General features: G+C 38.0%; 1 protein-coding gene across 3 annotated transcripts in view; it reads left to right on the forward strand.

Annotated features, from left to right (window-relative positions):
• The window catches only part of AGTR1 (angiotensin II receptor type 1), a 51,332-nt gene extending 30,223 nt beyond the window's left edge, over nt 1-21,109 (forward strand). The window contains exons 3-5 of one of the 3 annotated variants that reach the window (XM_036851727.1): nt 5,144-5,292; nt 16,864-16,930; nt 19,199-21,109. In XM_036851727.1, the coding sequence (XP_036707622.1) occupies nt 19,245-20,324 (1,080 nt within the window). In that variant the 5' untranslated portion in view covers nt 5,144-5,292; nt 16,864-16,930; nt 19,199-19,244 and the 3' untranslated portion in view covers nt 20,325-21,109. The remainder of the gene's footprint in view (nt 1-5,143; nt 5,293-16,863; nt 16,931-19,198) is intronic. The other 2 variants (XM_036851726.1, XM_036851728.1) reach the window with 2 other exon arrangements.
• The last annotated feature ends 337 nt before the right edge of the window (nt 21,110-21,446 follow it).

Raw genomic sequence — 21,446 nt, forward strand, 5'->3', positions numbered from 1 at the left:
GAGTAATCACCCAAAAGGATTAGAGGGCACACTCCGCAGAGATCATCCAGAGCCAGAAAACAGTTGTTGTTCCCACGAGCCAGAGGGGTAAAACTCATAATTCACGGAACATCAGGTAGCATATTCAGAAGGGTTTTGCCTCAAGAATAGGAAAAAATTAGACTAAATGCTTCTCTGGTCCCACCTAACAAAGCTTAAAAGCCAGATCTGAAGGAATCAAACTGTTTGCAAGTAATTTAACTGCTTCCCAGAACAAAGCTGGAGAATTTATATAGGAATACAAAAACATCCAGTATCCAACAAGGTAAAGTTCACAGTGTTTAGCCTCCATTCAAAAATTACCAGGCATGCAAAGAAGCAGGAAAATAAAATCCATAAAAAGAAAAAAAATCAATTAATAGAAACAGACCTAGTAACGACAGAGATGATAGAATTCGTTTACAAGGCCATTAGATGACTATAACTGTATTCCATATGTTCAAGAAGCTAGCGGAAAGTCTGAACATATTGAAGAGACATGGACACTATTCAGAAGTCTGAAATAGAATTTCTGGAGCTGAAAACTCAAAGCAAGACTTCAGACACTATGACCATGTTCCTTCCACTGCCCCCACCATAGTCTTCCCTGGATCATGAGTTTGATCCCAGTGGCCTCATGCTTACTACTTGCTTAGTACTGAAATTCCCAGATGAATACTTCCTTTTAAGAGGGGTTTAGCATCTGAAGACAACAGACTTCCTGAAGGGCTCCACATGCGCCCTTTCCCATCCCACTTTGACTCCCCCGCCCCCGAGGCCCTCCTCTGGCTCGTGGGGCAGATGGCACCACTGTCCGTGGGCTGACACTCCACTCTGGCATATGGACTCCTCAGTAGAGTAGCTGCCAGCAGTCCTCAACGTGGCACCTTCTGAATTATAAGAAAGTTTACATTATCAGACCGCCATGTTCCATCTCGATTTTCCATCTCACTTGAAAACTCTACAGTTTGAAACGGCATGAAATTTGTTCTCTTCACTCAAAGTACAATTCAAATGGAAGTTAGTATTGATACTTTTGAAGCTCCCCACCCTTCCCATCCAAGGCACTATGTATAAAATCACGAACTGTGTTCTTCCAGCCAATGAAGCAATTAACCAAAATGTACATGTTGTTCTTTTACAAGATTCAAAATATGCTCATGAGAATTAAACTATTTTTCCAACCAAGCTAAAAAAAAATCAATTTACTTGTCTAGGAAGTTTTATTAGGGCTAGAATTCCAAGAAATGGATACGCCAGCCAAATATTACTGTTCATCAGAAATGCTCCATATTCATCCAGTATTAATCCTGTGTAATTCCCTCAGTCAATGTATCCACTTAACAGCAGATATATTCTATGTATTTTGTGTGTGTGTGTGTGTTCCTAAACCTGCAGTGAATGAATTTAGAAAAAAAGTATCAAAAACACAAACGTAGCCTTGCAACACAAATGTGTGGATAATTTCATGCTTGGAACATCACAGTTCAGTTTAGAAACACTTTACTTGACAGTGAAGTTTTCAAGAGTAAGTATTTTTCAGCACTTACTGAAAATATTTTAAAATCTCACCTCATCACCAGTTATATAACCAGGGCCATGCGGTCATTGTGGCTCTATGAAATGGCATCAGGCCCTTTCACTACTGATCATCTTTTGGGCACTGGATGATACTTTTTGAATAAATGTTAAAATAATGTGCAAGAACCAAATATCACAGATTGTGTGCTGTATTCACCCACATGGAGACATCACTTTAGTGAAATGCAACAACAGCTCTAGAAAACATAACAGTATCTTTACCAAAATATAAAAAGGAAAAAGGAAAGATAAGTTGCTGGCAAGATCAAAGAAGCAGGGAGGTGCAGTCCTGGCTGCCATTCTGAGACAGTTCTCAGACTCTGCACCAGGCTAGTCTCATGAGAGCAGGGGTGGGTAATACCTCATCCCATCACATCTCTTTGTTTTCCCACTACCTGCTACTCCTTGGTCATGGATTATTGTTGAATGTGGAAATGGAATGGGGGATGTCTAACAACAACACACTTCAAGTATTTAGTGTATTATATAAAAACACTGGAATGGGGGTCTGCAGCATCTTGCTGGGGCTTGAAGTCTGTTTTCTTAATTGTAAAATTAGGTGGTTGGCCTGGATCCTGAGTTGTAAATTGGCAGCCCTTGGACCAAATTCGATCTGCAAAAGAATTCTGTTTACTTCCACGCAGTGTTGCTTTTTTTTCATTTGCTTTAGTTGAAAACATTTCAAAATAGGATATTCCACGTAAAATTTGAAATTTCCAGCTTATCTTAAAAAATCGGCCTGTATCTTCCCCTGGTCACCACTGGCACAATTGAGAATCCCCATCCCCACCTCCTCTGAGAAAGGGGAAGTGTCCACCACCATTCCCGCTTCACCCATCTCTATTACTCCCAGCCCCTATAAGTATTTAAATATGTGAACCCTGAAGCATGTAATTTCTAGGGCCCATTCCAGCAGTAAAATGTTATGAATCTCTGACTCAAGTTGCCTCAATAAAAGCAAAAGACTGTAGAGAATAATATTTCAACTGCATTCTAGGCTAAAATAGACTTTGCTTGGGTAGCCTGACAACCAAGACCCCATTTAGAATATCGTAATTGTGTATGTTTACAGGGACAAAGGGCATACATATAGTTTGTAGGTCACCCACCCCACCCGGCGGGTATGGAATTTGATTGTATCGCGAATGTGCCCTTCCTACAGTCTCGTTGTGGCTTCTTATTTGTCTTTGGATGTAGAATATCTTTTTTGGTAGGTTCCAGTCTTTTTTGTCAATGGTTGTTCAGCAGTTTGTTGTGATCTTGGTGTTTTCGTGAGAAGAGGTGGGCTCAAGTCCTTCCTCTCCACCATCTTGTCTCCGCCTCCCCTGGTGTCTCTAAGGGCGTACATATATATTCCTGTATTTCTCTCAAGAAGAAAAGCAATAAATATGACCCCTAAATTTCCTTCTATAGCAGAAATTTCTGTGACTTCCTGATCTACACTGAGATAAAGCTACACTCCTAACCTAAATCGAAAGTCCATAGTTACAGAATGACTTTTTCTGTAAAGAGAACATCTTAATTTGTTGGTGTAACATGAACCATGTTATTTCTCTAGAGAATGGCTTTTAAGCGGATCATTGGCATGCATATTACAATGCCTACTGAAACAGACTGATTCCTAAACATATTTTCTCTGGATTAGAACCTCTTCATATCCAAAATTATTAGCATATTATGTTATTCTCACAAAGTTCTAATGAACTTCACAAATCTGCCTGCTCTATTCTGAGTACAAAAATATTTAGCCTAATTTGTTTTTCCACTATTTTATATAGTAATAAAGTAATATCAAAAATGTTACCAGAAATAATACAGTTTTATAATTATTAGAAAGTGAATCTCATGAAGTCATATTAAAAAACAACAATTACCACATGTTAAGTCAGATAATTCAAGGAAGAGACTTATATGAATACTAGGGGGGCTGTTGGCAAAGATATTTTTTTTCTCTGAATCCTACGCTTTGAAGGAAATTTTTGCCATTTAATTAGTTTAGGTATGCTTCATCAACCAAAGGTCTATAGTATGGTATTTTTCCCCCTCCAGCTTAAAGTACTCTTAAAATCATCTGCACTTTAGGTGTTCATACTTTCACTTCTTTTAAAAATGGATCCTTCCTGGATCCTTTACATTGCTTTATGGGATTAACAACAAATTGTATCACCATACTGTATTGTATTGACAGAGCTCTAACATCATTCCAATCTGTTTCTTGGCCATGTGTAATAATGTGACAACTTATACATATATATAAATTTATGGGGTAATTCACTTAGTATTTGGTGGGGACATATGAATATATATTGAAAATATATAAAATGATAGTAAAAATAGATAATATTTATTTAGTGTTTAATACATGGCAATCTTTTTTCCCCCATGTTGTATTTAACCCTCATGTTAACAGCAAGTTTTTATCCTGTTTTAAAAGATAAGGACACTAAGGCTCAATGAGGATAAGTAAATTAGCCAGTTACAAGATTAGTCAGAGGTCGAGCCAGGATCTTACCTTTGTGACCGCAAAGCTTACGGTTTGTTTCCCATGATGCCTGCCAGCCACCAGACTCTGCTAACGTTAATTAAATGAATGTTCCCTTTTAAAATTCTAAGTACTGAATATATACCTCTTGATAAATACATTAGCTTTCCACTTCAGCTATATATTAAACTTGTTTTTATGGTATATAGTCTGTTCACACTGAATGAGTATAATAAATTATCTTTTGAGGAAATTATTTTAAACATAGAATCTTACAACATGCTTACAAGGGCGAGGTAGAGGCTTTAGCATCTCGTTCCTGTTGGTCAGAGCAAGGTCCAATGAAGGTTTAATGATTTGCCTAAGGTCTCAATTTCTAGAATGGCAAAGAAAAAGCCGCCAAGTCCTCCACTCCCCAGTTCCAGACTACTGTTTGTTCTCAGTCTTTTTTTTCCCTCTGTTAAACCCTGCAATCAACTGATTTCTACTCTTCAACTTCTTAAATTATGTTGCTTTTTTACTCACCACTATTGGTTTTATATATTAAGATTCAGCATCAGCATTTACCATATCTTTTACTTCCTAATTCTGAGTGTTTCCATCTGATTGCTTATTTTTGAACCTTATGGGCTTTTTCTTTATTTCAGTTTTATCCCAATTATCCAGGAAAGGCTGCCTGAGTCTTTTGAAAGCTCTGATGTTCTCAATGAAAAGACCTTCTGAATGACCTTGTTTGTCTCCCATGGAGTTGCATATCACAACTTCAAATGCCCCACTAAAATGTTACCCATTTGGCATCAGTATACAGAAAAGGCTGTATCTGTGATAAGAAGTACAGCGGTGTTTTCCTAGTGAGAGAATAGAGTTCTCAATGGGGAAAAGGGGAAGTATAATTTCCTCAGATTTAGCTGGTATTTCAAACACAATGGTGCTTTTCTTCTAGAACTAGTCAGTAAGAAATGTGTAGGGAAAATACCACAGGAACCAATAAACAATTAAAATTTTGGTCATAGCACTCTATGAATATTGGTCCTTTAGAAACCCTTTTTTTTTTTTTTCCAGAAATGTTGTTCGGCTACAAAAACAACTACTCATTGCCCTTATGGATCAGTAAAGCAGCTGGGCAGAGGAGACAAGTAACAGAGACTCAAACTAAGTAACTGAAACTCTTTGGTTGACAAACTTGGAGAGATTATCAAACATTAAACTAGGTATGTTTATCCCTCTCTTACTTTTCTCTACTTGGTTTAGTTCTCATTAGAGCCTTGATGACAGGCTACATTCAATGTGTTGATCCACAGAGAAAAAAAGCATAATGTGAATGCAAAGATGAACTTACATTCAAATATTGTACAGTCAGTTCAGACATTAATGACTCAGATTGACACAGCAGTTGCCTATGGCAGTGATGCCACCAGAGGGCAGGGTTTGACTTCCGGACCTGGTGGCTGCCTTCCTCCAGAGGCAACCCTGGAGTTACTACTACAAGAGCCATCAGATCCTTAGAAGCCCTTATAATGAGTCTAAGCTCAAATTCTCTCTTCCATTGTTCTTGTACAGAATCCTAGAATTCTGGAAAATACTTAGAGAGGATAATTTCTAGAATGATCTGACAAAACAGATATTTAGTCAACTCACAATTTTAGAGCCCCTACTAAGTATTCAGCATGACCTTGAACATTTAAAGGCTACCTGACAGAATTTTATCTTTTGAGGGATCTATAGTTTCCCTGGGAAGATATGAATATAATACCACCAATAAAACAGAGTGTATAGTTAACTTATTCCACAAAAGATAAGAACTACAGGTTATCAAGAATTGAAAGGGGAAAAATCAAAGTCCAGACCAGAAAGATTTCTCAACAACAGTACCACTGACATCTTAGACTAGATAATTCTTTGCTGCAGGGGTCTATCCTGTGCCTTGTAAGACGATTAGCAGTATCTTCGGTCTCTACCCACTAGATGCTAGTAAAACCCCCTCCTCCCTTTCCCCCTGTTATAGGAACCAAAAATGTCTCCAGACATTGCAAAATGTCCCTGAAGGGCAAAATTACCCAATTGAGAAGCGCTTAACCAGAGTATAAAGAGATGACCTTACCAAAAAAAAAGAACTGAACCTTGAAACTTTAGAATGTCAGAAATGTAAGGACCTGCTCTCTAAGCCTCAGTTTCCTCATCTGAAGAGTGGGAATAATGGTGCCTTCCCTCATAGGTCTTGTATTAGTTTGCTAGGACTGCCATAACAAAATAACAATAGAAATTTATTTTCTCACAGTTCTGGAGGCTAGAAGTTCAAGATCAAGTTGCCAGCAGGGTTGGTTTCTGGTGAGACCTTTCTTTTTCACTCGAAGACAGCCACCTTCTCACTGTCTTCACATGGTTCTTCCTCTGTGCAAGCACATTCCTGGTGTGTCTTCCCCTAATAAGGCCACCAATCATACTGGATTAGGGCCCCAACCCTGTGACCTCATTTAACCTTTATTACCTCTTTAAAGGCCCTATCTCCAAATATAGTCACATTGAGGATTTAGGCTTCAATGTATGAATTTGGGGTTGGGGGGGGACACAATTCAGTTCATAACAGGGCTCTTACAGAGATGAAAGCAATTAGCACAATACTTGGCATATAGTAAGCATTCAATTAATCACAAATGTTCCTATTGTTAATATTAAGCCACTATTATTATAAGTCCTCCATGTGAATCAGATACCAGCTGAAGCACAGAAGAGTATAAAACAATAAGTTTATTTGAACACTTGTGTGTCACTTTGTGCTGAAGTTATGCAGCTAAAAAGTTTAAATTGACATTTTCCCCATTGACGTAGCTAATTATTTCAAAGATGTTCTGGCTTCCTTTATGTGAAGGTCAAAGGGCAGTAGATCCTGCATCCCCAGCACCTGATGAGTAGTAAATGACCCAGAAATAAGCTTTTAAGTGCTTTGGGGAATTTCTTTGTGTAAAGAAATTCTGTGTAAATATTTCTTGAGAGTGAGGGTGATTAAGTTCACCCTCTTAATTTGATTTATAAGTTTCACCTATCTCACAGGAGATAAGAACAAAAATAAACTAGGGAGGAAAAGAAATAAACAGTTTTGAACAGTCGTGGTCTTTAGTTGGAACCAAAAAACTGTGGAGATTTTGAAATTGCAAAGGAACATGGGCCTTCCTCTGCCAAAAAACTTGTTTATAAAAACTAGAGAGTGTTAGATATTTCTACCACACTGGCTTATCATTTGAAATTTCTGCTGGCTCAAGTGAAAGCGTGCTGTCCGATATCCTACTGTGGGATTTCCTCCTTAACCACAGTTGCTTTCTGATCAGAGGCTTGTGACTTTGAGGACCAGAACACAGTCGGCTTAGCCAGCCAGAAGAACAAGAGGAGAGGTTTCATATCTCATGAAAAAAAGGAAGCACTAACGGGGGAAAAATGGAGTCAACGTTGACAGTTGCTGAGTTGAACAGTTTTATTGTTGGCAATAAAAGCAGAAATTGCTTGTTGAAAGTGAAGGTGAGAAAAGACAGAAATTGCTATGGCAAAGTTAAAAACAACAGGAGATGGTGGTCTTGGTGTGGCACAGAATGTTTGAAAACATTCACCTTGTCCTTAAAGAGCTGCTGCTGTATGAGTAATGTGCCGCTTCACTGCATAACCCTTGTATGCAGAAATGCTATATTTCCCCTGTACAAACCAAGGGATGCATTTATTCTACATCTAGAGGAGAAACAAACAATCGAAGGCAAAGAGGTGCATTATCTTATGCAGCTCTCTTGGAAAGAGTTCATTTCTTTCGTCCTGCTCAGACTGCACACAAATACTGGGAATATATTTTAATTTCAAATCTGATAGGTGACATCTGGTAACTCATTTATTGCTAATGAAGTTTTCACAGGAAGCAGCAGTCACCGGTGTCTCATCGTATTTTTCAGTTGGCAAAGTGTTGTTTACCTTTTATTGGCCCAGCATCCGTGCCTCTTATCACAGGATGATTAATTAGAGAACACAAGTAGCCCCACATAGAAATGAATGGAGAGGTAAATAATGGGAGATAGAATGGTCTAAACTTTTTTTTATTAAAATCAGTGGTGGAGTATCACTGTAATTTATATTTTAAAATTATATAGGTATTCAAGAGCGTGATGAGAGCTGGAAAAACTCTCTGGTCAAGAAGCTCATTAGCAGTGCCTTCAGGCCCCTCTCTGAGCCTTTCCACCTCTTTCTGGTCCTTTAGCTTCTTCTCCTTCCAGAATCACATGGAGTTTTCCAATCCTTCTTACCCATATTTGCTTGCAAGGGAAAAATTGGTCATTTACACCACAGTGGATTTTAATAACACTACCAAAAGTGTTAAAGCTACAGGATCTCATAGCATCTCCACATACGTGATCTCATTTGATGTTCACAATGGTATTGTGAGCCAGACTGGACAGAAATTTTTTCACTTCATCATTATCATGAAGTTCATTATCATTATTTTCCAGATGAATAAGATGAGTCATAGGTTTGGTGAAAAGCTAAAAACTTCATAGCTCATAAGAGGTAAATCGTGTACTTGATTCAGGTCTTTGGTTCCCAGCACCATGCTCTTCCACGACCTTAACTCTGGCTCTCACCTGAGTCAGTGTGTCTTCTCCTGCAGGTAGATCTTGCTTCTAATGGGGGTATAGATGTGGGTATCGTCCACCCCACCCCAGTTAAAGAAATTCCAGACATCTAAGAGTAGGTGCAAGGGTTATTTGACTAGATGACTCCTGTTCGGCTCCCCTTAGCTACTCCAGTCCTGAATGTTTAAAAGAAATACACAGTTTAATGTGTAATTCTCAAGCTGCATTTAGGAATTTGTCCTAGTTCTTCAGGTTTTAATGCCTCAAAAGGGCCAAATGAAAACATTTTAGCTGATGGCACTTTTGTTGTTTGTTGTATTTGGTTTTGCCTATGAATCATGACGGGCACAGAGCACATAAGCAAGGGTTACAAACGAAGATGCCAGTAGGGCAGTGGTTTTTAAATGTTAGCGTGCATCAGAATCACCTGGAGGGCTCATTACAATTTTGTTGGACCTCACCCACCGGGTTTCTAATTCAGTAGGTCTGCGGTGAGGCCTAAGATGTGCATTCCCAGGGAATCCCCAGGCGATGGCGATGCTGCTGTTCCAGGGACCACACTTTCAGCACCATTGCTAGAAGGGCTAGGTGGGTGACTTACGTGAGGGAAGCACGCACGCTGTGCTGTCCAGTTCAGCGGGCTGCCCCGAGTGGTGACTGAGCACTTGAAGTGTGGCTAGTTTCAACCAAGAGGTGCTGGCAACAAACTATACTCTGGCTTTTGAAGACTTGGTACAAAAAAAAAAAAAAAGTAAAATATCTCAATAATTGTTATATTGATTACATGTTGAAATGACAGTATTTTGGGTATATTGGGTTAAATAAAATATATTATCAAAATTAATGTCACCTGTTCCTTTTTATTTTTTAATGTGGCTGCTAGAAAATGTTTAATTACATATGTGGCTCACATTATATTTCTTTTGAACAGCACTGACCTAAAGAATCAGAAAATAGAGAATGGTGGGGATTAGTGAACCACAGAGTATTCAAATCCCAAAAGCTATGAACACTTTGGGGGCCAAAGAAAATATATCTGTCAATCAGATTTAGCCTGAGGGTCCCACGTTGTACACAAACATTTGCTGCTACAATGTAAATGTAGAAGCTATACAATATCTTATCATTTTACCTTTCAGCATTAATCAAGTACCTTGTTATAATTCTTGAAGTAAAAGCATTAGATTACAATAATCAAAAATATCTCTGCTGAATTTCTGAATGAAAAAATTCCATTAATCTTTTGAAGTTCTGAGTTTTCTTTCATGAAGTTCATTTCATTTATCCTTGCATTATAGAAAGCTTATATTTTCAAAGTGCCTCCATACCTTCCAAAGACCTCACTTTTTAACTTTAACAATCTATGAAATAGAGGTGAGAACAGGTATTGGTATTCCCATTCTAAATACTTTGTAATATTTAAGGGATAACAAAGTAAGAGATTAAATTACCTATGTATGATTTTAGTGACAAAACAAGCCATTGGACAGGACTCTATTCCAGTGCTTTCTCTGTCAAACCATTATACTATCTCTCCATTTTTATGACATTTTAATGTAAAAAATAAAATTAAAAGTAGCATACAAAACTGTATTTGAAAAAAAATGTAACTGTGATAAAAATCAAATGGACATTACCCTTACAGAATTCATTTTCTTGGCACAAAAGTCCATTTAGCTCATCAAAACACTGACAATATAATACTCTGAAGTATTATTCTAAATAGTATATTACTGTGAGGTTCCTCTGCCCTCACCTCTATGTTTTATCTGGGTAACTGAACCACTTTGAGTATATGCTAAACTTTAAATAGTTGTATTTTCCCCACAGAGAATCTGAGAATAGGTTCATTTTGAATAAGTTATTTTAACAATAACATATTGTGCCACCTTTTTCCTAGGATGATATAATCTTGACTCCCTAACTGCAGGGCATACTTTTAATTTTGACTTGCAGCCATGAATCAATCTGTCTTTACCCTTTCACCTGGAATTGCCAGTGAATAGCACAAGGGATGCCTGAGAGGCTCATAGTCTTTGACCATAAATGGAGTGAAAACAGCTAGTCTAGATCGGGTCCAAACCTATAATCTTGACCTCATCAACCTGGAGTCACAACCAGCTATCCAAATGCTCTGCTGGGGTAACATGTCTTTGGGTTAATAGATAGTTAATCTAAAAAATGGGGCGGGGGGGAACTCACTGTCACTATAACATAATGATCTTAAGTAGAGTTTCTTTATTCCTCTTCAGTAAAAGGTAAAATTCTTTTCATTTCATTTTTAATAAAAGAGAGTTTTTATATTTAATTACAGAATGTTATTAAATCATTGTGACAATAATAATATCTGTATCAATAGATAAACAAATAGCTGGCTGATTTAATGATTTATTGGGTAATTTCTACTTGTCGAGCCATTATTGTATACCTTTTGTATATCTACCTAATATATATCTTTTGTATATTGTATACAAAAGATGTATACCTATTCGGAAGAGAGATTATGAAATTTCAGTGTTTCAGGAGATTTTTTGAAGCATGTACCAGCTCCCCGATGATAGAGAGACCTAGAGAAGCTAAGTGACTGGTTCAAGGTCACCTTGCTAGTGAGTGGGAAAGCCAAAATTAGAACCCAAGTCTCCTTACACATTGTGCAGGACCAATTTGTAGACTATCATCCAAAGAATATTTCTGCTTCAATTAGGACACTGGGTAATTTGGGGAAACGTGTACAATATACTGAATATTTAATCCTTCTAGCTTCATTTAAAATTTATGGTTGTATGATTTGCATAACATTAAAAACTTTAATCTGAAATGAATTGCCATGTCATATGCCATATATGGTTATATGCCATAACCTCTAACATAAAACTCATAATACAATAAATTCTATAATATTATCATCATTTCTTAAGAGTATAAATTAATTAGTGCATCCTTTCCTTCCCAATAACTTTCCTCATACCCCTTAAAGTGGAATTTGAAATGAAATAAGCAGTGTCTGCTCCTGATTTAAAGTCTCAAAGAAGCAAATGTGGAGTGGCTTCACAGATGAACTCTGGGCTTTTGTTCACAAGTTGGATAAAGCAGCTGTTGTTGACTGAGATGCCCACCTAGGAGCTGCCTTTTTTATCTTTAGAAAAAGAAAAGCTTGTAAACAGTCTCCAAAAGCCATATATTAAAAATGAGGTTTCCTCCACCTTGATGGCCAAGATACTGATCTTCTGAAATGTGGTTATGATTCCCTCAGGGAGATTCTATGAGTCCATAAGTTTGAGGAAGTTGGAAGTAGTAAAGGACAGGGGTTCATGTATGTACAAGCTTTCTTCCAAGTTAGATGTTATTTTCCTTTTCTCCTAGTCTCTGGAACACTACTCTTTCTAAGCTCACTGGAAAACCTTCCATTGCCTTCTATATTTAACATAAGAAGAATATTTTCTACTAACACCAGTGTGTCAAAGGAAGATTATTAAGCACCTGATTAGACTTAATCACATATCTTTCATCCCTATCTTTCCTTTCTGAAATTAAAAAAAAATCATACTACAGAAATAGCCAAGAGCTTAGGATAGACAAGAGTGGGAGGAAATACCATAGGAATGAAGAGAGTTGTTTGGGGAGCTTGGGATATTCATCACAACCGACTTGTTTAAACTATAATTTATGATAAATTGGAGCTTCTCGAGTGGAGAGAAATTTAATTGTAGTTTAGTGTTATATTATTAGATATTAAAGTATTGAATAATTTCCAAGAAGCAAAAATTTAGGATTAACATTTTACTTTCCTTGAAATTTATACCCTAACTTGGAAGGAACTTCTGAATTTCCTTTCTTAAAGCTGAGTTCTTTAGGTTCTTGGGCTGTTTTGGACAAAGCAAAGGGGAGGACTGGTTGAGGATGACAGAATATTTAACCACCATCACCACAGTCGGTTACATATGGTATGAGCAGAAATAAGAAAGTAGCTTGCACTGTTTTCATTTCTTGTGAGGGCAGGCCATGGTGGATGATATTGACTTAGGAAGAGGGCCAGACACCACTACTTACCACTTAGACATACCACACTTGCATTCATTAAGTTTGAAGAGATTGAATCTTAAGTATGTAATTAGTATGGCATTAATAATTTTAATAAAATACCTTTTGTATTAAGAGAAAGATTCATCTGGGAATTGCAGAGGCAAACAAAATCAACAGAAGTATTTAACATAGAGAAGTTAGGCTGGGATTGCTGACCAAAAGCACTGCATTCTCCTGTGGATCTGACTTGAGAGTAATTCTGGTCACTTGCCTTATGATGCAGGCTCTTTGCCACGCTCCCTTCTTCATGGCTGCCAGGATTATCAGCCTGGAGGAGAGTGTCACCCAGAAAGGCCTGGATGCTTCATCAAAGGGCAGGATGGGGCAGGGAGAGCAAGAAGAGGGACAAGACTATATTTCAAAGCTTATTGGATCCAAGCAACTTAACTATTATCACCAAATAATGTGTAGGGCAACTTCCAGTCAAGATGAAGATAATGGATTAAGCAATCATGGATATTACCTTTTTTCTCTAAATACATAAATATCACATTACAGCTCTGAATAAGAATTGAGACCACAGGGGCCAGAGAAGAACCAACACCAGATACACAGCTGAGATAAAGTTCTAATGACTTTACCAGAATGGAAGTAAAGACCATTAAGCTCATGTACTGAAGGCAATGGAAACTGGGTTTCCTGGTTAAAGCCAGGACTGGAAAATTACTGCCCATTGTGACCAAAGACTAAGATAACTTCTGTAGACCAGCAGAAATTTGAGAATGGGTAGAGGGCCTAATCTGCAGTATCTGCAAAGTAAGGGGTTGGAAACTAGGCTGAGAATTGGCATTAAAAGCTTTTCCAGATCAAGTGAGTGTTGTATGCCCAAGCAGAAATTTTACCACCACTGCCATCCACTCAGGCCTCCTAAAGAAGTTAATTCCCACTAGAGATTAACTCGCAAAGATTATGAAACCTAAGATGAAGGCAAATGCCAAGAAAGAGCGTCTATAGATGAAGCAAATAGAATTTATACCGGAAGAACTACAAATAGTAAAGCAATTGGATAGGGGCTCTTCACATACAGATGTTCAAAATGGTTAAGGAGATAAGGGTAGAAATAGACCCCATAAAATAAGAACAGAAGGTTAAGAAATAAGAACAAGTGGATTTGAAAAAGAAACATGTAGAAACCCTAAAAATTTGAATGCCAACTTCTATGATTCAATGAATTCACAAATGGATACTAACAGTTGTTCCCTGTAGAATGCCTCATTCATTACTGGGGGAAAAACACAGGAGCAGAAACAGTTGCTTTCTAATGTCTGAATTATAAGATAGGAGCAATAAAGAGAATGCCTTTTGAACAGGATGGTGTATTGAGCTGTCCAGCACTACAGGCAAATAACAAACACTGGCCTACTCTTTTTGATATCTAAGAAAGATACTTTGGGGCACAGTGGTTAAGACTCCATGCTCCCAATGCAGGGGGCCTGGGTTCGATCCCTGGGCAGGGAACTAGATCCCACGTGCATGCCGCAACTGAGAGTTCACATGCCACAACTAAGGAGCCCCGGAGCACAACTAAGGAGCCCGCCTGCTGCAACTAAGACCCGGTGCAACCAAATAAATAAATATTTTAAAAAATAAATAAAAGGAGATAATAAAATTAAATAGAAATTTTTAAAAAAGAAAGATACTTAGATAGATTATCCTAAAATATAATTATTTGGTCGTTTAGTTCTCTCTTTATTATCATAGGAAACTTTGGGGTATTTTTTTTTTCTTCAGATTGCAAACTCATTAAAAAAGGAGCTTGTAATGAACAATTTAATTAGATTGGTTTTGGCTTGCCTAAAAGCTTAAGGAGGTATTAATATTCTAATCAAAAGTCTTGGGGAAATATTCTTAGAATTAAAAAAAAAAGAAAAAAGAAAATCTTCTTTCTTAGGTTCGTTTTTAAGAACCAGGGAAGCTGTCAAGAAATGAAAGGTAACTCCTACTAAAGCAAGCAGTAGATAAATGTGGTGTGGCCACCATGAACCAACCTTGTGTTCGTAGCAGACTGAAAGTTCCCACCTGACTCAGGGCAAATTTATTCATCTGCTTAAGATTATTTTTTACTCATACTTTGAAAGAAAAACAGCTTGGTATTTTTAGCCTTTTAATGGCAAGAGAAAGAGCTTACCAATGATAAACCATTTTTTTAAATCTCTCATGCTTTTTTGATCCATGGCTGAGTCAGCACTTGCCTTGCATTCAAAAAAATAATAGTAAAGATTCAAATAAAACACATTTATTAAACACTTACTATTTGAAAGATAGGCCCAGTGCTTTCAAGTTATTGCATTTAATTACTACAATAATTAAGTACAGTAAGAATCATTGCTCCCATTTCTTACAGATGAGGAAACTGAGGCTTATGTTCAGAGAAAAACTGGGTGACTTATCCAGAGCCACACAGATTTGTCAGTGGTAAAGGAAGATTCCATTACAAGCATTTTGACTCCAAATTCCATCTTCTTTACCCCAAGAGGAAATGATGTTGTGGAATTCATGTAAACCACAGAGCCTGAGTAAAAGCTACGGTGAGACCCAGAAATAGAGAGAGGTGGATCCTCCTGTGTTTTTAATCAGTATCCTACCTGCCTATAACCCTACTGGAAGAAGAAGCAGGATGAAACAGGATAGTAGCTGCTTTCTGGGACTCAAAAGTTTGGTGTCCTGGGAGATCACATCTCTCTCTCCTTCAGCTGCTCACCAAAATAGCACACTTCGAAGCTTCAAAGAGAAAAACAGCCTACTCTTCACCACTTATTTGTCATCAATCTAAGGTGACTCCAATCATAAGAGTTCCATTTTCTCTCTTCCTCAAGAACCAAGTTTCTCTAGGGAAGCCTATAAGTGGCAACAGTGCAGACTAAGAGAACAATATTTCTTACCTACCAGTGTGGCCTGTGTCACCCTCCCATCCAGTACACATTCAGACCCCACACCCCTGCCTGGGAGGTTGTACACTATCTGTAAATTTACAAGAGCAGTTTCCCACAGATGAAGCTGCAGACATTTATAAGGAGGGAAAAGTTCAAGCGATAACGAAATCTCTATTCCACCTTAGCTGGCCAGATGGTTGCCTTTAACTTCTAACCACTCTGTTTCCCATACATCCTCCAAAGTCCAACTGCCATCTCTGGGAAATGTGCCTGATTAACTCCTGGACATTCCCACCATCAAGCTGGGTCAGTGGAAAATACAGAACTTTCCACATGCCTCTGGTATGGTATAGTATTCAACACACTGGAGATAATTTTGGCTTTATGGCTCCTGTTCCCCCAGCTAGACTCAAATCATCCAAAGCAGGAGAAGGACTGTGGCTTTATTCACTTTGCACCCCTGACCCCAGCACATAGTAGGTGTTTAGTGAATATGGGACGAATGGATGACTGCCTGCTGAATGCACTATTTGCGTTTCTGCTTTCTTGTACTTGCTCCTGCTATTTTCACCCCCTGAAATTCCTCTCCCCGACGCCTTACTAGATAGGAAGTTTCGGTCATTACTTATATAAACATTTATATAAAATGTCCTTCCAGTTAATATATTCAATGCTATGCCCAGAGTTTCTCAAATAATATACTCATTAAAATAATACATACCTCATTCAAACTTCCAGGGATGTTTCCCTAGTTGTTCAGAGCAACCTTTTACATTTTAAGTATTAGTCAATATGAATCGATGGAAACTTAAGAAAAGGCTGACCTCAGAATGTGAAGGAATTGGAGTCCAAAACCGTGTTCATAAATGGGTCCTTTCAAATGCAAATTTTTCCACTGAAATTCTTTTATAAATGATGGTTATAGTTCCAGCCTAGTCAATAAAGTTCTACCCCCTCTAGACAAAAAATGGGACCAGCAAGAGTTGTGTGCCCTCAAAGTGAGGTCAAGAGAGGAAAGAGAGTTCCCCCCCTACTCTTGTGCACCCAAGCTCAGGGTACCCAAGGAATCCTAATAAATCCAGTTTATTCCTTCCTAACGTTTAGTGCTCTTAATGCCCAAACTGAAACAAATATTTAACTCTGCCCTATTTTCAGTTCAACCCAGGCCACTTTTAATCTTTGAGATTCTTTAACCTTGACATTTCCAATTTTTTCCTAGGCAAAATCCAACTTATCACAACTAGATGTCAGAAGGAAAGCAAATAAGTAAATGAATCCACTTTAAGGTATAAATGACTGCTAGCTCATAAACTTTTTAAGAAGCATTTAATTTTTAATAGAGAATATTTGTTTACCTAAATGAATTTCTACTTTTAAATTGGAATAATTTCAGTAATTATGACTTTTTTAAAAACTGAAAAAAATCAGGAAAGTGTAGAGAAATCCTTCTGGGTGAGGAAGAAGTAGGTCAAACCTTCCTGAGAGCCTAGCCCTAGTTTCTACTAAGTTATTCCTTATTTTTATCTTCTTCTGTTCTGTAAACTACAGATTTCTAAAAGTGCCAAGGGTTTTTTTTGTCAGTTTGGTTTGGTTTGGTTTAGGATTAGATTTGGGTTTGGGTTTTGGCTTGTTATCCAAGGTGAAGCGCAGGTTGACACTGAGTATTTTCTGTCAGATTCTTTGGGAGCAGAATGTAAATTGATTTCATTGGCCCCTAGAAATTAGTCTCAATACTCTCTACTTGTAGCTTTCAGTTATATAATATTCACTCATTCATTTGTCCACTTGCTCTCTTACTTATCAGACACTTATCATCTGCTTCCAGGAAGATGCCAGGGCCTATACTAATGAACAGGATGCTTCGAAACAGGCCTTACCCTCAAGCCACTGACAGACCAGTGGAGAAGACAGATATGTCAACATACCATTATAATATATAGGTCAAAACCTACATCGAGAGTGCCAGAGCAGCACAAAAAATGGAACAGCCAATTGCCCAGACAAGTCAGGAAGGCTCCGCAGAGGCTGTGACATTTGCCTGTGGGTGGATGCTGATGCCCCCACGAATGAACGAAAAGAGAAGAAAGGGATTTCGATTATATAGTCTTGAGTACAGAAGGAGAAGATAACGAGGGCATAGAGCCAAAAACTTGGGTAGGGAGAATAACTGCCTCCTTGGGGGAGGCAAAGAGGCCACTTAAGAACCTCTCTTTCCCGGTGTTACCTCTTAAAATCTGGCTACTTGAGACTCGTCCTTTTCATAGCACCACTTTGCACCAAGATGGACACCGCCTTAAGTGCACGAGTTCATCCAGCGCTCCTGGATGCCAAGCACAGCTATCCTGGGCAGACTATTAATGTCTTATTCCTGTTCCTCTTCTTACACAGGATGATTTGCTACAAGTGGAATGCACACGCATGCTCATCTAGGGACCCACTCCTGGTGGAGCAATAGGGTCTTTACCCAACACCACTACCCTGCCTGGCCGGCCTCGCCTGTGCCTAGGGCTGGCCTTCACCTCAGAGCCTGCCTGTGCCACACGCTGCCACGTTATCCTCACAGCATCTTCAGCTTCCCTTCCAAGGGCTTTTTGATAGACTCTTGTCTAGGGCAGAATGTGATGCTTTTCTAAATCACATAAATGAATGGCTTGACTATTGATTGTGTAAAATATTGGAGCAAATATTTGCAAAAGTCTCTATGGAGCTCATTCCTGAGCATCTGATTCTTCCTAAAATCCTAAAGAACCGCTGCTATCTTGAGCCCCCCCAAAACACATGTTTTATTGATAATCCTGACCTAATCTATTTATTTGACATCCTTGTTAGACAAACGGTTAACCTCAGAGTTAACTCCAGAAATGACTTGTGGGCACAAAAGTTAGGAGATTCAGGCCCTTTTGCTAGACTGGGGTGGAAGTTAAAGAATAAGTGGTAACTGCCTGTAGTGACCTGGAAAACCATGGGAAGAATGCTGTTCCCCAAAGCCTTGAGCCCTCCCTTTTATCCCCTCTTAAATCAATTCCTGAGAACCTAGAGGCAGCTATTCAGACCACTTAAGGGAGGATGCTACTAATTTTTATACCTAAGATTGTGATATGAAAGAAATGGTTCAAAGAATAAGATACGGATGTGTCACATTTCTGAGGTTAAAGACAAATTAATTAGCCTCAGGAAAAACTCAAGTCTTTCTGAATAACTAATTTAATTCAGTAGTATTTTCTGAGATTTAGATTATGTTTTTCTAATCAATTTGGAAGCTAGGATTTACTCCTAGAAAAAAGGCAAAGGACATAGATGAGTATTCACATAGGACCCCACGTCTACTTGTCTGAAGGATCTTTATCATTTCCTAGAAAAGCAATATGTTCTAAAACTTAATTTAAATGTGCAGTCTTAGGTTTTATCAGTTCACAGCTTTTCTCCAGAAAATATGATCTAATTTTTTTCCTGAAAACTAAAGTTGAGTTACTGTATTAATGATTGAGAAATAAACTATTCGTTTATAACTGGAAGTTAAAAATTTTTTACCTTTTCATTTTTATTTTTTCTAGGTGCATTTGGCATAGTGTCTGAGACCAACTAACCCAGGAGATCAAAATGATCCTCAACTCTTCCACCGAAGATGGTATTAAAAGAATCCAAGAGGACTGTCCCAAAGCTGGAAGGCACAATTACATATTTGTCATGATTCCCACTTTATACAGTATTATCTTTGTGGTGGGAATATTTGGAAACAGCTTGGTGGTGATTGTCATTTACTTTTACATGAAACTGAAGACTGTGGCCAGTGTTTTTCTTTTGAATTTAGCACTGGCTGACTTATGCTTTTTACTGACTTTGCCACTATGGGCTGTCTACACTGCCATGGAATACCACTGGCCCTTCGGCAATTACCTATGTAAGATCGCTTCAGCCAGCGTCAGCTTCAACCTCTATGCCAGTGTGTTTCTACTCACATGTCTAAGCATTGATCGCTACCTGGCTATTGTGCACCCAATGAAGTCCCGCCTTCGGCGCACAATGCTTGTGGCCAAAGTCACCTGCATCATTATTTGGCTGCTGGCTGGCTTGGCCAGTTTGCCAACTATAATCCACCGCAATGTATTTTTCATTGAGAATATCAATATCACAGTTTGTGCTTTCCATTACGAATCCCAAAATTCAACCCTCCCCGTAGGGCTGGGCCTAACCAAGAATATACTGGGTTTCTTGTTTCCTTTTCTAATTATTCTTACAAGTTATACTCTTATTTGGAAGACCCTAAAGAAGGCTTATGAAATTCAGAAGAACAAACCAAGAAAAGACGATATTTTCAAGATAATTATGGCAATTGTGCTTTTCTTTTTCTTTTCCTGGGTTCCCCACCAAATATTCACTTTTCTGGATGTATTGATTCAGTTGGGCATCATACATGACTGTAAAATTTCAGATATTGTTGACACCGCCATGCCCATCACTATTTGCTTAGCTTATTTTAACAATTGCCTGAATCCTCTCTTTTATGGCTTTCTGGGGAAAAAATTTAAAAAACATTTTCTCCAGCTTCTGAAATACATTCCCCCAAGGGCCAAATCCCACTCAACCCTGTCAACAAAAATGAGCACGCTTTCTTACCGCCCCTCAGAAAATGGAAGCTCATCTACCAAGAAGCCTGTCCCATGTATTGAGGTTGAGTGACACACTTGAAACCTGTCTGTCAAGTCATCTTGTTGAAGAAGGAGCAAGAGAAACATTCCTCTACAACACTTCACTACCAAATGGGCGTGAGCTACTTTTCAGAATTAAAGAAGAAAATGGATTATGTGTACTGAACTGACTTTTCTAAAGCTCTGAACAAAAGCTTTCCTCTCCCTTTGCAACTAAACAAAGCAAAGCCACATTTTGCATCAGATAGATGACTCCACTCAAAGAGTGATGTCAGAAACTGGACGAGTGTGTTGATTTGGAAAATTTTACTGGTAGAAACGCCATCTCCCCAGTCTGCTCTTGTTCCGTTATTTTTGATTTCCACATAAAGGTACTTAGAATATATTAAAACTTGAGAGGAGCAACAGGAGATCAGAGCTCAAGATTGCTCTGCCCAACTTCCAAAGGGCAGCAAAGGTTTTGTGCCTATTTACCTATTAGCAACTGTGGACCAGTTGTACCTGCTACTGCACATTTTATACAAAGACTTGCTAAGCAGTAGTTGTCAGGTTGCAGAAGTTTATGTGAAATTCAGCCAGTGTCTTATAGATTCACACTGCCAAAACATGCCTGCTAAATGGCTTATTTGTATAATGATGTTACTAAAGTCACGTATAAAAATTAAACTACTTGTAAAGGTGTTATTCTGGTCCCAGGTAGTAGTGTCTTCCTAGTCATATTAGTTTTATTTCGTATCTGAGAAGTATATATATTTTGTGGTAAAAAGATTATATATCATAAAATATGCCTTACTATTTTAAAAAGTATATATTCTACCTATATATGTATATCTCTAAACTGTTGTTATTTTATTAAAATCTGGCAAAGTTATATTCACATTAAAATAATGTTATTGTAATGTATTTAATCTTCATTACTTAAAATAGATGCTGATTTATTTTTAAAACAACTGTGAATAAGTATAAACATATTTCTATTTAAATTTTGATACAACTGATAGTTTAATACTGTTGGTTAGATTTTATATCCTGCCATGAAAAGATAAAGAACACACTTTATTCCACTGTACAACATGGAGTAAATACACCATTTTGAATTTTCCAAAGTTTTTCATGCAACAAAGAAAAAACTCATTCCTTTTAATACTAAAAT

The sequence above is a fragment of the Balaenoptera musculus genome, chromosome 4 (genome assembly GCF_009873245.2).
Source record: "Balaenoptera musculus isolate JJ_BM4_2016_0621 chromosome 4, mBalMus1.pri.v3, whole genome shotgun sequence".
NCBI classification, from domain to species: Eukaryota; Metazoa; Chordata; class Mammalia; order Artiodactyla; family Balaenopteridae; genus Balaenoptera; species Balaenoptera musculus.